This window comes from Garra rufa, chromosome 1 (genome assembly GCF_049309525.1).
Source record: "Garra rufa chromosome 1, GarRuf1.0, whole genome shotgun sequence".
Lineage (NCBI taxonomy): Eukaryota > Metazoa > Chordata > Actinopteri > Cypriniformes > Cyprinidae > Garra > Garra rufa.
The window spans coordinates 31,867,823-31,880,787 of record NC_133361.1 but is presented as its reverse complement, the minus strand read 5'-3'; the positions used below and the strand labels follow the sequence as shown (position 1 = coordinate 31,880,787).

Here is a 12,965-nt window from a genome sequence, read left to right as displayed (position 1 = left end):
TGACAGCCAATCAGAATCCACAGACTGAGCAGGGGTAAATGACAAAACTGCAGTGTGTGTTTATAATAAACAGAACATTGTCATGTGTTGGCGTAGATGCTAATATAGTTATTGTTCTAGGTGTGAATGAGACTTTAGTAAAACAAAACAAACAAACAAAATCCAAGTGGGGTAAGTTGAGCCAGTGGGTAAGTTGATCCACCCCATGCATCTTGGCATCTGTACACTTTTACTGTCATGTGACCTTGTATTTTAGAACCACCCATCATTTCTGCAAGGCCGTGAAAAGGAGAAACACATAGGAGGAATGAAAAGCACCCATTTACTTAAAAAGCTGTTTTTGGCTTGTCAAAGAACCATTTTAGCATAACAGATATAATGGCTGTTGCATCAAAACAAATTCATCCAGGTCTAAACACATTTACGATGCATATAGGTAACTTGGCAATGTATAAAACCATGCAAATCATTAGAAATATTAGACTGAATTGGTAAGCTAACTATTTTTTTTTTCCAAAATGGCAGCAATGGGGCAAATTGAGCCAAATGCTGTGGGGTAAATTGAGCCATTAGTTTCAGTGACATTTATTAATTCTTTTTTTTTTTTATTTAATAAACTTTTTATTTAATTTTACTCAACAAACTCTCTGTTTAGTCTGTTTTGGGTAGTTACAACTTTACAACACCTTTAACAATCTTTCAGAAATTATAGATTTCAATTTAACTTCATTTGGTCGGTTTCATGTTGTTTAAGTTAGCTTTAAGAAGAAAGAATTATGACTGTTTGTAAAAGGAAATTTGGAATGTTTTAAAATTTTACATGGGTTTCACATTAGATTCAGTTAGATGCACAGTTAACACCTAGATGGTGCATCTTACCCACTGATTCAGATCAACTTACCCCTAACTTGGGGTAAATTGAGCCAATGGAACACTTTTTTATAAGAAGCCATATTTTTTGGACCCTTTCTCATAGATATATTTAGATAATTTAAAATTGAAATTACTTTAGATGATTTCAGTATACTTTTACCTCATTTTCCCTTATCTTGAGGACCACATAAGTAAAAAAAATAGCTCATCTTACCTCACTTACGCCTATTTATGGCTCAGATCTCTTTCAATGCAAATCTATGGGAATTTTTCACCCATTTTATCGCCAACAAGGCAAAAATAATAATAACATCTCTCACTCAACAAGCAACACAGTTTGAGGTCATGAATGCAGCATATTACATATTACATTTAATACTTAGGGGTCAGGGGTGTGTTCAAATCTCAAACCATCTGTAAGCTCATACGAAGGGTTAGCAATCTAGCACAGCTAATTACAATAAGATCAAGGTCATGGTTCATCATAGGTCATTTTTCTTTGCTTCGTTCATAGCACTTGCCTTGCAGCTCTGAGGTGCACGCTGGCGAATTTTTTGAAAAGCAATAAATGCCACAAGGGCAGTCTTGACATTTGAATTGTACTTAACACACATTAAGGGCAGTAGAAGCTTTCATTTGCCGTCTGTAAGTGTAACTAAAAAGGGTTTTCATGGGGGCTGCTTCCCACCGGATATTCTTTATTTTGCTGTCTGTGTCATTCCGTATTTACTTCCTGAGACTTTACGCATAAATGCCACAGTGCAGTCACATGATGATAGACCCCTTCATCTGGGCTCGGTGCTATTGTTCCTCAAATATCAGGGGAATTAGCACTTCAATGGGGAAATTAATTAACTGCTTAATTTCAACAGCAGCCAAAAAAAGTATCATCGCAACCTAACAAATCCCTCGTTCTGACAAAGCTACACACGCTGATACATGCTCATTATGATGAGCGCAATTGTACGTTATCTGTACCGCATTCACAAATTTGGCGCTAATCATCTGATGTGATAATCTGAAAACCGAAGCCGTTGAAAAGCAAAGGAAGAGAGAACCGCGTTAAAGGCTTTTACTGAAGACTAGTTTAAATGCACTCCATTCATCAGGATATTAAAACTCATAATTCAATTGAATTATTAACTCTGCAGTTGGCGTAGCAGCTCAGCGCCGGTCTTTTTTTATTAGCGGCCTCCAGCCTCCTGCTCATTTATACTCTTCAAATCATCAAGTTGGTTTCATCTGGTATTAAAAAAATAATGCTCATTCGATGTTCCTTCATCTCACATCAAATTCTAGCTCACTGCCATTTCCCAGAGGTCAATGACGTAACCCACAGCTTGTGAGGGAATCACTGCCACTGCCAAGACAGTCTGGGTGTTACCAATAAGCAAATTATTTTGTTATGTTATGTTATAATAAATAAATTTTCCACAAAAAATCTAATCATTTCAGAACAATTTCTGAAGGATCATGTGACACTGAAGACTGGAGTAATGATGCTGAAAATTCAGCTTTGCCACCACTGGAATACATTAAATTTTAAAATATATTTAAATTAAAAAGTTATTTTAAATTGTAATAATATTTAACATTTTTACTGTATTTTTTATCAAATAAATGCAGCTTTGCGAAGCTTTCAAACACTTTTGAACAATTTTACTGATCTCAAACTTTTGACAATAAAAAATAATAAGTATAATAATATTTGACCCTGGACCACAAAACGTAAGGAGCACAGATATATTTGTAGCAATAGTCGACAATACATTGCATGGGTCAAAATGATCGATTTTTATGCCAAAAATCATTAGGATATTAAGTAAAAATCATGTTACCATAAAAATATCAAAACTTAATTTTTGATTAGAAATATGCATTGCTAAGAACTTAATTTGGACAATTTTAAAGCTGATGTTCTCAATATTTCGATTTTTTGCACTCTGATATTCCAGATTTTCAAATAGTTGTATCTCCCATACATCAAACCATACATCACTGGAAAGCATACATTAATTTTGTATTCAGCTTTCAGATGATGTATCTCTTATGTTTTGTGATAATAAAAGCACTTGTAAACACTTACATCTGGCCTTGTCTTTCAGTCTTTTGGTTAAGATCCTTTAATAATTTGCATTTCAACCCCACTTTTGCCTAAAATTAGCAGTCTCTCTTCACCTGTTGCATTAACCACAAGCAAGCTTGACGATGCACTAAAGCATAGTGAAGAGCTAACTGGTTTGAAAGGGAACTCTGATAATGACTGGTTATTTCTGCTGCAGGCTAATTTGATTTCTACTCCCTTTCACATTTTGGCCATATTTTGGATAGAAGCAAATGACACTACGTCAATGGAACATCCATTTCAATGGGTCTGAATTGATGAGGGAAGCATGTATGCTGTTAGAATAATACAAAATGTATTTTTTAGACATTATATGAATAAGAGTTATGCACATAAGTAGGTTAAATTCATTAAACAACACTTAATTTGATCAAATCAGTTCTAACTTTCATATTAAATACATGATTGACGGATCACCACTGGCTGTGTATGCATGAATGGGACATGCACATTAGTATTGTGAAAGCCTGCGACACTCAGTAGCACCTGCCAAAGCAGCTACAACAACAGCAACGTTCAGTTAGCAGATCCAAGTGTGTCACTGGAACAAACAGCTTCAGTGTGTCATTCTACTGATGCCCTTCCTCTCTGATGAATGCACCGCATTTAACGGCCCCCTGAGGGAGTGGAAATTACAGGTACCTTGCATCTGCATGCCCGCCTGCAGGTGCTTCTGAAGCGAGCGTGTTAAATTGCGCCTACAACACGTGGGCAAAAACAAAAGAGGGAGCGGACAAACTGAAGGCCATAACTCCCACGTCTGGTCGATAGTTCTGTCTCAGTTGCATCAGTGGCTGGCCATGTGACATTAGCTGCAGGGTAATAGAAATGATCTAGTGAGATTCACCCCCCCTCAACTTACCTGCCACATTCAGGTAAATAGATGGGCTTGTCTTGTTTTCTCCATTCTTCTCATTAACAGCCTGGACGTAGTACCTCCCAGCGTCCGCCGCGGCCGTGGCAAGCACCACTAGCTGGTTCTCCAATGTTATGGCTCTGTGGAGAGTAACAAAGTGAATGAAATACAGCTATGTTAAACCATTATTGACAATTAGTCTGGTAGCCTAACAAATTCCACTATCGCAATAGAGTGACAGCATTTTAATTAGTGCTTAACTGATGTATATTGGGTTCCATAAAACTAGCTTTGCCATGAACTCATTGCGCCCTGGGTTTGACTGGGACACGTCTGGCGTGGAGGAATTTCATGGGGCCCTGAGCGTTTTCAATGTACCTGATCCCTCATTCTGACACAAGCTGAGAATCAATGAGCAGTGAGGGTCATTACGGACAGAAATACCGCTGTTGGTGGGAATAAACCTACGGGCTGGTATCTAAGGGAGGGAGCTGTTTGTTGGGACCCAGACTTGGGTCACACTAAAGTCAAAAAGGAACAGGTCACTGAAAAAAGTCCACAAAGGACCTTAGAAATCTGTATTATTAAACAGCTCATATGACAATCTAAAACTAACCTTAGTTTGAGGACCAATTTTCATTTTTAAAGGCTTAGTTCACCCAAAAATGAAAATTCTGCCATCTGTCTCACCCTCCAAACCCATAAGATCTTCATTCATCTTAGAACACAGATTAAGATATTTTTGATGAAATCCAAAGCTTTCTGACCCTGCGTAGATAGCAACGCAACTGACATGTTCAAGATTGTGAAAGGTAGTAAGGACATTAAAATAGTCCATAGTACTCTTGTGAAGACTGAAGAGTAGAAATTGTTGAATAAAGTCATTATTTTTGTTTTCTTAGTGCACAAAAAGTATTTTCGTAGCTTCATAACATAACAAGGTTGAACCACTGATGTCACATGGACTATTTTAATGATGTCCTTACTACCTTTCTGGGCCTTGAACGTGGTAGTTACGTTGCTGTCTATGCCAGGACAGAAAGCTCCTGGATTTCATAAAATATATCTTAATTTGTGTTATGAAGATAAACAAAGGATTTTTTTTTGGAACGACATAAGGGTGAGTAATTAATGACACTTTCATTTTTGGGTGAACTATCCCTTTAAGTTTAGGTATAGGATAGGATTAAGGGATCTAAAATATGGTCAAGCAGAATAAGGCATTAATATGTGCTATATAGCTATTGATAAACAGCCAATGTGCATGCTAATAAGCGAATACTTAATAGCAAGGACTGGTCCTTAAAGTAAAGTGTTACCAATGTTTTCAATTGTGATAATAATGGGAAATGTTTCAAGAAATGCACCAAATCAAAGGATCATGTGACAATGAAGACTGGAGTAATGACTCACACTACAAAAAAGGCTTATCTTTGCTTAGTATTTTTGTCTCGTTTCTAATCAAAATATCTAGCAATTCTTAAATTAAGGTACATTTACTAGATAAGCAAAATGGCAAATGAATTTAAGTCTTGCTTTAAGCAAAATGCACTTACCTTTAGTAATAATAGTTCAAAATGTTCACATTTTGTTCAGATTTTGAACAGTAGTATACACACACACATACTGTATATATAAAAATGGAAAAGATTCCTTTGAGTTGCCTCTTTTCAAAGAACAAATCATTTGAACCATTTCACAAAAACTCACTGGAAGGAAAGGGTTTTACTATATTACAACATCAATTTTGGTCTTTAACAATCTTTTACATAGATTTGGTGACCTTGTGGATCCATGAAAGCTCCTTGCCCCAGTAACTGTACAGAAAGAAACAACCAGTATTTTCTTCAAAACATTTTCTTGTGTTCCACAGAAAAAAGAAAGCCATACAGGCTTTAAACAACACAAGGGTGAGTAAATGATGGCAAATGTTCATTTTTGAGTGAGCTATATCTTTAATAAGGGTTTATCTCGTTCAGACACTTGTAGACTAGAGTCAAAGCCGCTGCTATCGCACTAATGATTAATCAGAGCACGTCACACTTCATCCATCAATCCAAAGTTTGCAGGAAAGACACTTAATGGCAGATGTGTATCACTGTCGATTTATTCAGGTGTCAGTTTCCCTGTGCCTCTTTGAGGCAAAATTACCATCTCAAACCAGCGGAGAACATGGTGCTTTGATAACCCACGACTCCACGTAGGCTGAATGGAATTGTTTTCTTTTTATTTCCGTAGATGAAAGCCGGCATGGATTGCGTATCTCCAGCCCCGACTCCTACTCCTCATGCATAGTCTTTCTCCTCCCTCGTTTTTTGATTAATTGATGACATCCTCAATTACACATCACTGCTGTCTAAGAGATTTTCTGCTCAGCCGTGACCACCGTGAAGAAGCCCTTGAGAGGCTGAGCACGGCTCGGGGATGCTTTGAAACTTATGATTAGTTTTTCGGCTCGGCGGGACCTGTAGCGTCTTCCTACACGCCGCGAGTACATGCGCTGCAGTCATTACCTATTTCCAAGACAGATCCATACAAAAGATTGTCAAGTCGCGGAGACGTTTGCAAATAGACAAATAAATAAAAAAATAAATGCGGCAGAAGTAGGAACAAGAGGGCTGTCTGCGCTTCCTCGGCGAGCGATATTGACGTGTAATTAGAGTGAGCTTCGGTTCTGCTTAGTTCTCGTTTTGCCGTTTCATGATTAAGTGCAGATTAACATAAAGAGATCCATCAAAAGTTGGTGCTTGGGTGGGGAGGGGGCTCTGCGAGGAACGGAGATTGGCGGCCGCTGATGAGGATGCATTACATCGCTGTCTGCACCCTGACACCTGGCTGCGGATCCGGGCTAGGCTGCATCTGGGAAATAAAGGCACCCTTCACAGATGTCAGTGGCGGCTTTGAAAGGTCAGAGCGGCCTGCCTTGATGGACTTTTAATTATTAAATATGCATCAGCTGAAATGGCTTGGCAAGCTTCAGAGCCTCCGAACTGATGTGTACATAAACAGCTCACCTTCATGATGATTTAAGGGCCTAATAGCAGCATGTGTGATCTTGTGTAACGCTGCCAACGGAGGTTTGTAAAACGTGGAGAGCGGGGGCCCGACGTTTACCTGGTTTATGCCACGAGCGGAATCAATGCGACCTGTGTATAAAGTGATTTTACGATTAGTCCAGCTAGTTTGGATTCCATTACAATTGTCTAGATGAATGGCCTCGCTTGCGGTTTGGTAAACAAAGCGCAGCGGGAAAGATAATGGGAATGCTTGATTCTGATCCCTGAGGACTCTTTGATATCAGCCCACAACGTATTAAAAATGCAGGTTGGGAGCCACGTGAAATGTTAATCCACTTAGGAAAGGTGCCGGGAAGCCCAGGTAATCTAAATATTCAAACTGGATGACCGGTTCGTTTTGTTGAAAAGGCAGTGCACCCACCAGGCTAAAAAGCACCAATTTAACCCGGCCAGCCATTTCCAATATAGCAGAATCAAATCTAAAGATCAATTTGCTGAGATACGCTCTGACAATCATGCCTTAATACTTTTTATCATCTCTGTTTTGAAAACTAAAAGAAAAATGAGATTTTTGAGGAAAAAAAAGTCAAAGGCATAATTGAAGATGAATTACTCTTAGAGTTTTTTATATTGTTTACCTGCTGTTTCACATTCAAAAGCCTCTGAAATTTAACAAAATGCGCACACGCCGGTAAGGGGCCAGAACCTAATTCTCTTGGGCACTGGACATACCGCTAGAGAGATATTGCATTAATCAACATGGCAAGAACTGGCTTTCAGAAAGATGGTTTAGAGAATATTTGTTTTCATTTACTGCCATAAATTACACTCTCAAAATAGGCTTACCAGTATGTATGACAAAGTAATTAAAATGTCAGCAACTCATATTGTGCTCCTAGTTCCTGGGAGCCCAGCTGCGTGGATCTGACGTTACGTTTTGATTTATGATGCTCTCGAGCCTTGGAAAACTTTCTCCCACCCACATCTGAGGACAGAAAAGCTTACCGCATTGACGCCCGGGAAGCAGGCAGGGAGACACAAGCGCTGATGCCTTGAGGCGTCATGACCCGGAATTATGTCGGAATCATGGAATACGTTGTGTGCCTCTAAGTGATGCCGCAAAAGAAGAGATCAAAGTCTATCTGAATGTAAAAAATGCAGGCAAACTATCATGCCAGAAAATATGCTGTGGGTCTGAGCGAAAAAGACAAGTGCAAATGTCTGTTTATGTGAGACTATAAAGCAGTAAAAGAACTTGGGAAAGTAGCTTCAGGGCCATACAGGAGGCCATAGAGAGTGACACTATGTCTGCTTTTCCCATTTAGCCCCAGGATCAAACAAATAAATGCTCAAAGTGAATGAAATCAGGTCATGGCAATTTTCTTGTTTCAGGCTCAGATGCCTAAGGTGGTCTGCGGGCATGAGTCAAGCCTTTTCCCCCGCCGTGCTCTGAGTGGAGACACGCGTGTCTCAGAAACACGTACGAAGTACAGATGAAGCACAACCATTCTGAAAGCTGCTGAACCAGAAGCCCAGACCTTCCTGTGTGCTCTCTATGGACTTTAACTCAAACTGAAAGAGAGAATATCCCTAAATCTTCCTGTCCCTTTAACCTGACCCCTCACAACTAAACAGAACAGACTGTCTGCTTCCAAATTCTGCTGCCTACCAACTTTCATACTGTAGAAAGAGTCCAGTGAGAAATTATAAAGAGACACTGAACAAAATGAAAACAGAAGAGACGTGAGGAGAAAACAAGAATAGTTGAAACAAGGTGTAAAGACATTAGTGGACACAACATGTAATAGAGGCCAGCAGTAGGTGCTCTACAGGTAAACCTCACTCCCCCGATCTCAAGAGGGGCTGAAGTCTTTAGCCTCCTTGTTAGTGCGCCCACCTCCCATGTCGGCAACCCGGGTTTAAATCCCGGTCAGTGCGGGTGCGAGTAGGACCTGGGGGGTTACATTACACTGGTGTCATGACCTGGATCTGACCTGGTTTGGGGGGGATGAGTGTAACTGTGGCCAGCAGTAGGTGCTGTGCAGGTAAACCTCACTCCCTTGATCTCAAGTGGCACAAAACGGCACTAGGTGCTGCAGTCTTTAGCCTCCTTGTTAATGTGCCTACCTCCCATGCTGGCAACCTACGTTCAAATCCCGCTTGGATTGGGTGCGAGTAGGACCCAGGGGGTTACAATGGTGCCATGACCCGGATGGGAGTGAGGTTTAGGGGGGTGAGTGTAACTCAAGCCAGTGGGTAGGTGCTGTGCAGGTAAACCTCACTCCCCTGATGCCGAGAGGTGCACTGTGACTGACGCTAGGTGCTGTAGTCTTTAACCTTTTTGTTAGTGCGCCCACGTCCAATGCTGGTGACCTGGGTTCAAGTCCCATTTGGAGCGGGTACGAGTTACATTAGTGCCATGACCCAGATGGGAGTGAGGTTCAAGAGGGTGAGTGTAATGGAGGCCAGCTGTAGGTGCTGTGCAGGTAAACCTCACTCCCTTGATCTCAAGAGGTACACTGATGCTAGGGGCTGTAGTCTTTAGCCTCCTTGTTAGTGCATCCACCTCCCATGCTGGCGACCTTGGTTCAAGTCCCACTCAGAGCGGGTGTGATTAGGACCCGGAGGGTTTCATTGGTGCTGTGACCCGGGTTTGAGTGAGGTTTAGGGGGTGAGTCTAGCGGAGGCCAGAGGTAGGTGCTGTGCAGGTAAACCTCACTCCCCTGATCTCAAGAGGTGCACATGCAACTGACGCTAGAGGCTACAGTCTTTAGCCCTCTATGTTAGGGTGCCCACCTCCCATGCCAGCAACCCATAAAGCAACATGATGAGATAATAAGAGACATGAAGAAACAAGAAAAAGATATGACGAGAAGAAATGAGATGAGACAAAATTTAGGGGAGGTGACAAAATGACAAAAAAAGATCAAAGAAACAGAGATTGAGAGATTGACGCTGAGACAATACATGAAGAAATGAGAGGAGACAAGACATGATGGAGGTAAGGAGACAAGGTGAGACTAGACATGACACGAGATGAGACAGGAGAGGTGGACACAAAATGAGATGATAAAAGGGGGTGGGGATGAGATGCAAAATTACCAAAAAAGAAATAAAAAGGATGGGATAAAACAAACATAAGATTATTTGAGAGGAAATGAGAAGAGACGTTAAGAGACAAGGCAAGAAGAGAAAAGACAATATGAGACAGGAGGGGTGGACACAAAATGAGATGATAAAAAGGAGTGAAGATGACACAAAAACACCTGATGAGAAAAAAAGTGGGACAAAATAACAAAACTTAAAAATATATATTTAAAAGGAAATGAGAACAAGCGTTAAGAGACAAGGCAAGAAGAGCATATACAAGCTAAGTCAGAGATAGAGATAAGAAAGGGCATTGATGGTCTGTTCTCCTCTCTCTCTCCTGCATTGCTATGTATCACAGCACGCTGAGACACTTTCACACAAACACGGTGGAGCTGAGCCGGTGCCCAGATGATCAATGGTGTGAATGCAATGACAGCAGAAAATCTCTCTGCCAGACCATATCCAGGCCACGGTTCTAGCGTTTCTAGCGTCTGCTTTCTTAATATCCATTAAAAGCAACAGTCCACTGCAGTCTCCTCTCTGTGATGAATGTGCAGGCCATTTGTAGGCTGAGATGTACAAGTGAAGATAAGCCTGCTGCCTCATCCATCCCTCAGCCCAACTCAACCCTATGACCACAGGAATCATGACTAATGGCCTTTCAGAACACAAACTCAACCATCCATGCTGGTCTGTGGTGCACTGGTCAGAACCACAGTACGCTTGCATGGTACTCCTGGAAACACAATATACATAATCAATAGTAGTTCACTTTCACATGTAGTAACATTAACTACAAATCATACTGTAGTTCAGAATGATTGCAGTTCTGTCATGACAACTCTCAGAAGATTTTAGCTTGGTAATGGATATGACAATATCAATGTATTTGGTCTTGGCAGAATAGATCTGCTATGATGCTGAATTGTTGCTGCTGTTGGTTATTGCTGCTGCAAAGCATGTATACAAACTTGCTACTGCCAATACATACGCTGATGCACTGCTGCAAGTATTTAAGGCATACTGCTGCTGCACTAATAGCATATATAATAACCCCTAGCAGATCTATACAAGTGGAGCTGGGGAGGTGGAGGGTTTCAGAAGAACTCTGAAAGAGCGGTGCAATCTGCTCTGATGAATGCTAACCACATAATGCTAACACATCAGCTTGTGCCAAGCAGTTAAATGCTGTGAATAGCATCAGTTTGCATTTAGGAACTAGCCAGTGCCAGTTTCATAACAGAACTTGGCATTTCATATGGCAATTCTAAATATATCTATTGGTCTACCAATCTATTGCTCTCTCAGTCTGTAAGAACTATAAACCTTCAAACTTTTAGGATTTTTAAGCCAACATTCAAAGTTCATCTTAGCGTTTTTAGGTGAAAATGTATTTCTTTTAGTGGTGGGCCGTTATCGGCGTTAACGTGCTGCGTTAACGTGAGACTCTTATCTGGCGATAAAACAAATATCGCCGTTAATCTATTCTCAAAGTTGGGTTGGGAGCTGGGTCTATATTACACAAGCTATGATGACTTTCACCTTGATATTTTAGCGCGGATGTATACCTAGCCGAATTGCACTGTAGGGGGCGAAAACGAGTCTTCGAACCTCTGTGTATGCCTACTGTGAAATTACCACATCAAAGGAGACATGCTAACATGGATGCAGCTATGAAGCAGCCGGGTTTGCTTCAGGGTAGGGGCGTTGCTAGACCCTTTTTACTGGGGCAGGTGCGTGAGTTATAATTTATTTTGATAAACTGAATTGACGCTTCTAAAAGCAACGCAGTTTAACCGAAGACTGTGCACGCAGATATCCATGCCCGTGCGCGTCTGTGTATTTAACTGCAACGCGCACGTCGCACAGCCTTTGACGCAGAAGTACATGCAGTGTAGGAATAGTTACACAAGTTTGTATAGTTAATTGTGTTGTAAATGCAATTGTCAAGCAGTTTCTGATGCATATTGGAAACAGGAGATGAGCCCCTGGTCTAATGCGCCACCTGGCTTGAGAAACCCGTTCTCAAAGACTTACTTTTAGTCATTATTTGGGTAGCACACATATTCTGAATGCCTTCGGCAGAATTCAAATTAGCCATTTTAATCTAGATTAATTCCAAAATTACAGTGAGATTAATCTAGATTAAAAAAATTAATCTATGCCTACCACTAATTTCTTTACATTTCAATTCATTTGAATTCTACATTCTAATATTCAAATCTAAAATATTCTGAAAACTGTTTGTTGCCTCAATTCAAATTAAACTAGAATTTAATCTCCATTTTTTGAATGGCATACAACCCTGATATTGACTTTCACAACAAACAAACTTTAGACTTTTGAATCAAATATAAGTCTGCATTAAAAGCCTTTACTGTTAAAGCAACATGAGTGTGGGTGATATTGAGACATTGGTAGTATTTCTAAATCAGTGTGTGTAAAGAATCTCTGCAAAGACTGTTTAAAATGCAAAGCTTGTATGTTTTTGGCAGAAGCACATTTATGCATACAAAATCTGTCTTTAAGCGATGTTTTACATGAATATGCTTTTGTTTCATGGTGAAAAATTACCTTGTTTGCTTCTCCACACATCCCTGCTAGCCAATCCATAGCCAATTTTCTAACTTCTAGTAGCGTTCGTAATGTCTAAGTAAAAGCTGCCATTCCCACAGCTGTTATAATAAAAAACAGTTAATTATGCATTAACATCTAACAAGTTTGCGTTAGAGGATGTCAGATAAATCTAAACATCTCTCCCTAATCATTATCTGAGGCGAGCCGAGCCGCCCGGCTGAGCTGAAGGATCTCCTTTGGTTTCCTTCAATGAAATATTCAGGTTCACATCAATACAGACAATCAAATATAAACGAGTCTGAAGGGATATTTCCGTCAGGTTCGGAGAATGGTTTAAAGAGGTCCAAACAAGATAGTTTCTCACTTTAAATATTGAAGACTGTGGTAATGTTACAGGGTAAAGCTCTCACCCAAACTCCAACCTCTT

At 40.3% G+C, this 12,965-nt stretch overlaps 1 protein-coding gene across 2 annotated transcripts in view; it reads right to left on the bottom strand.

Annotated features, from left to right (window-relative positions):
* Positions 1 to 12,965, bottom strand: part of sdk1a (sidekick cell adhesion molecule 1a) — a 452,163-nt gene that overhangs the window by 191,536 nt on the left and 247,662 nt on the right. For both annotated transcript variants that reach the window (XM_073838832.1, XM_073838837.1), the window contains exon 5: positions 3,861 to 3,994. In XM_073838832.1, coding sequence (XP_073694933.1) covers positions 3,861 to 3,994 — 134 coding nt within the window. The remainder of the gene's footprint in view (positions 1 to 3,860; positions 3,995 to 12,965) is intronic.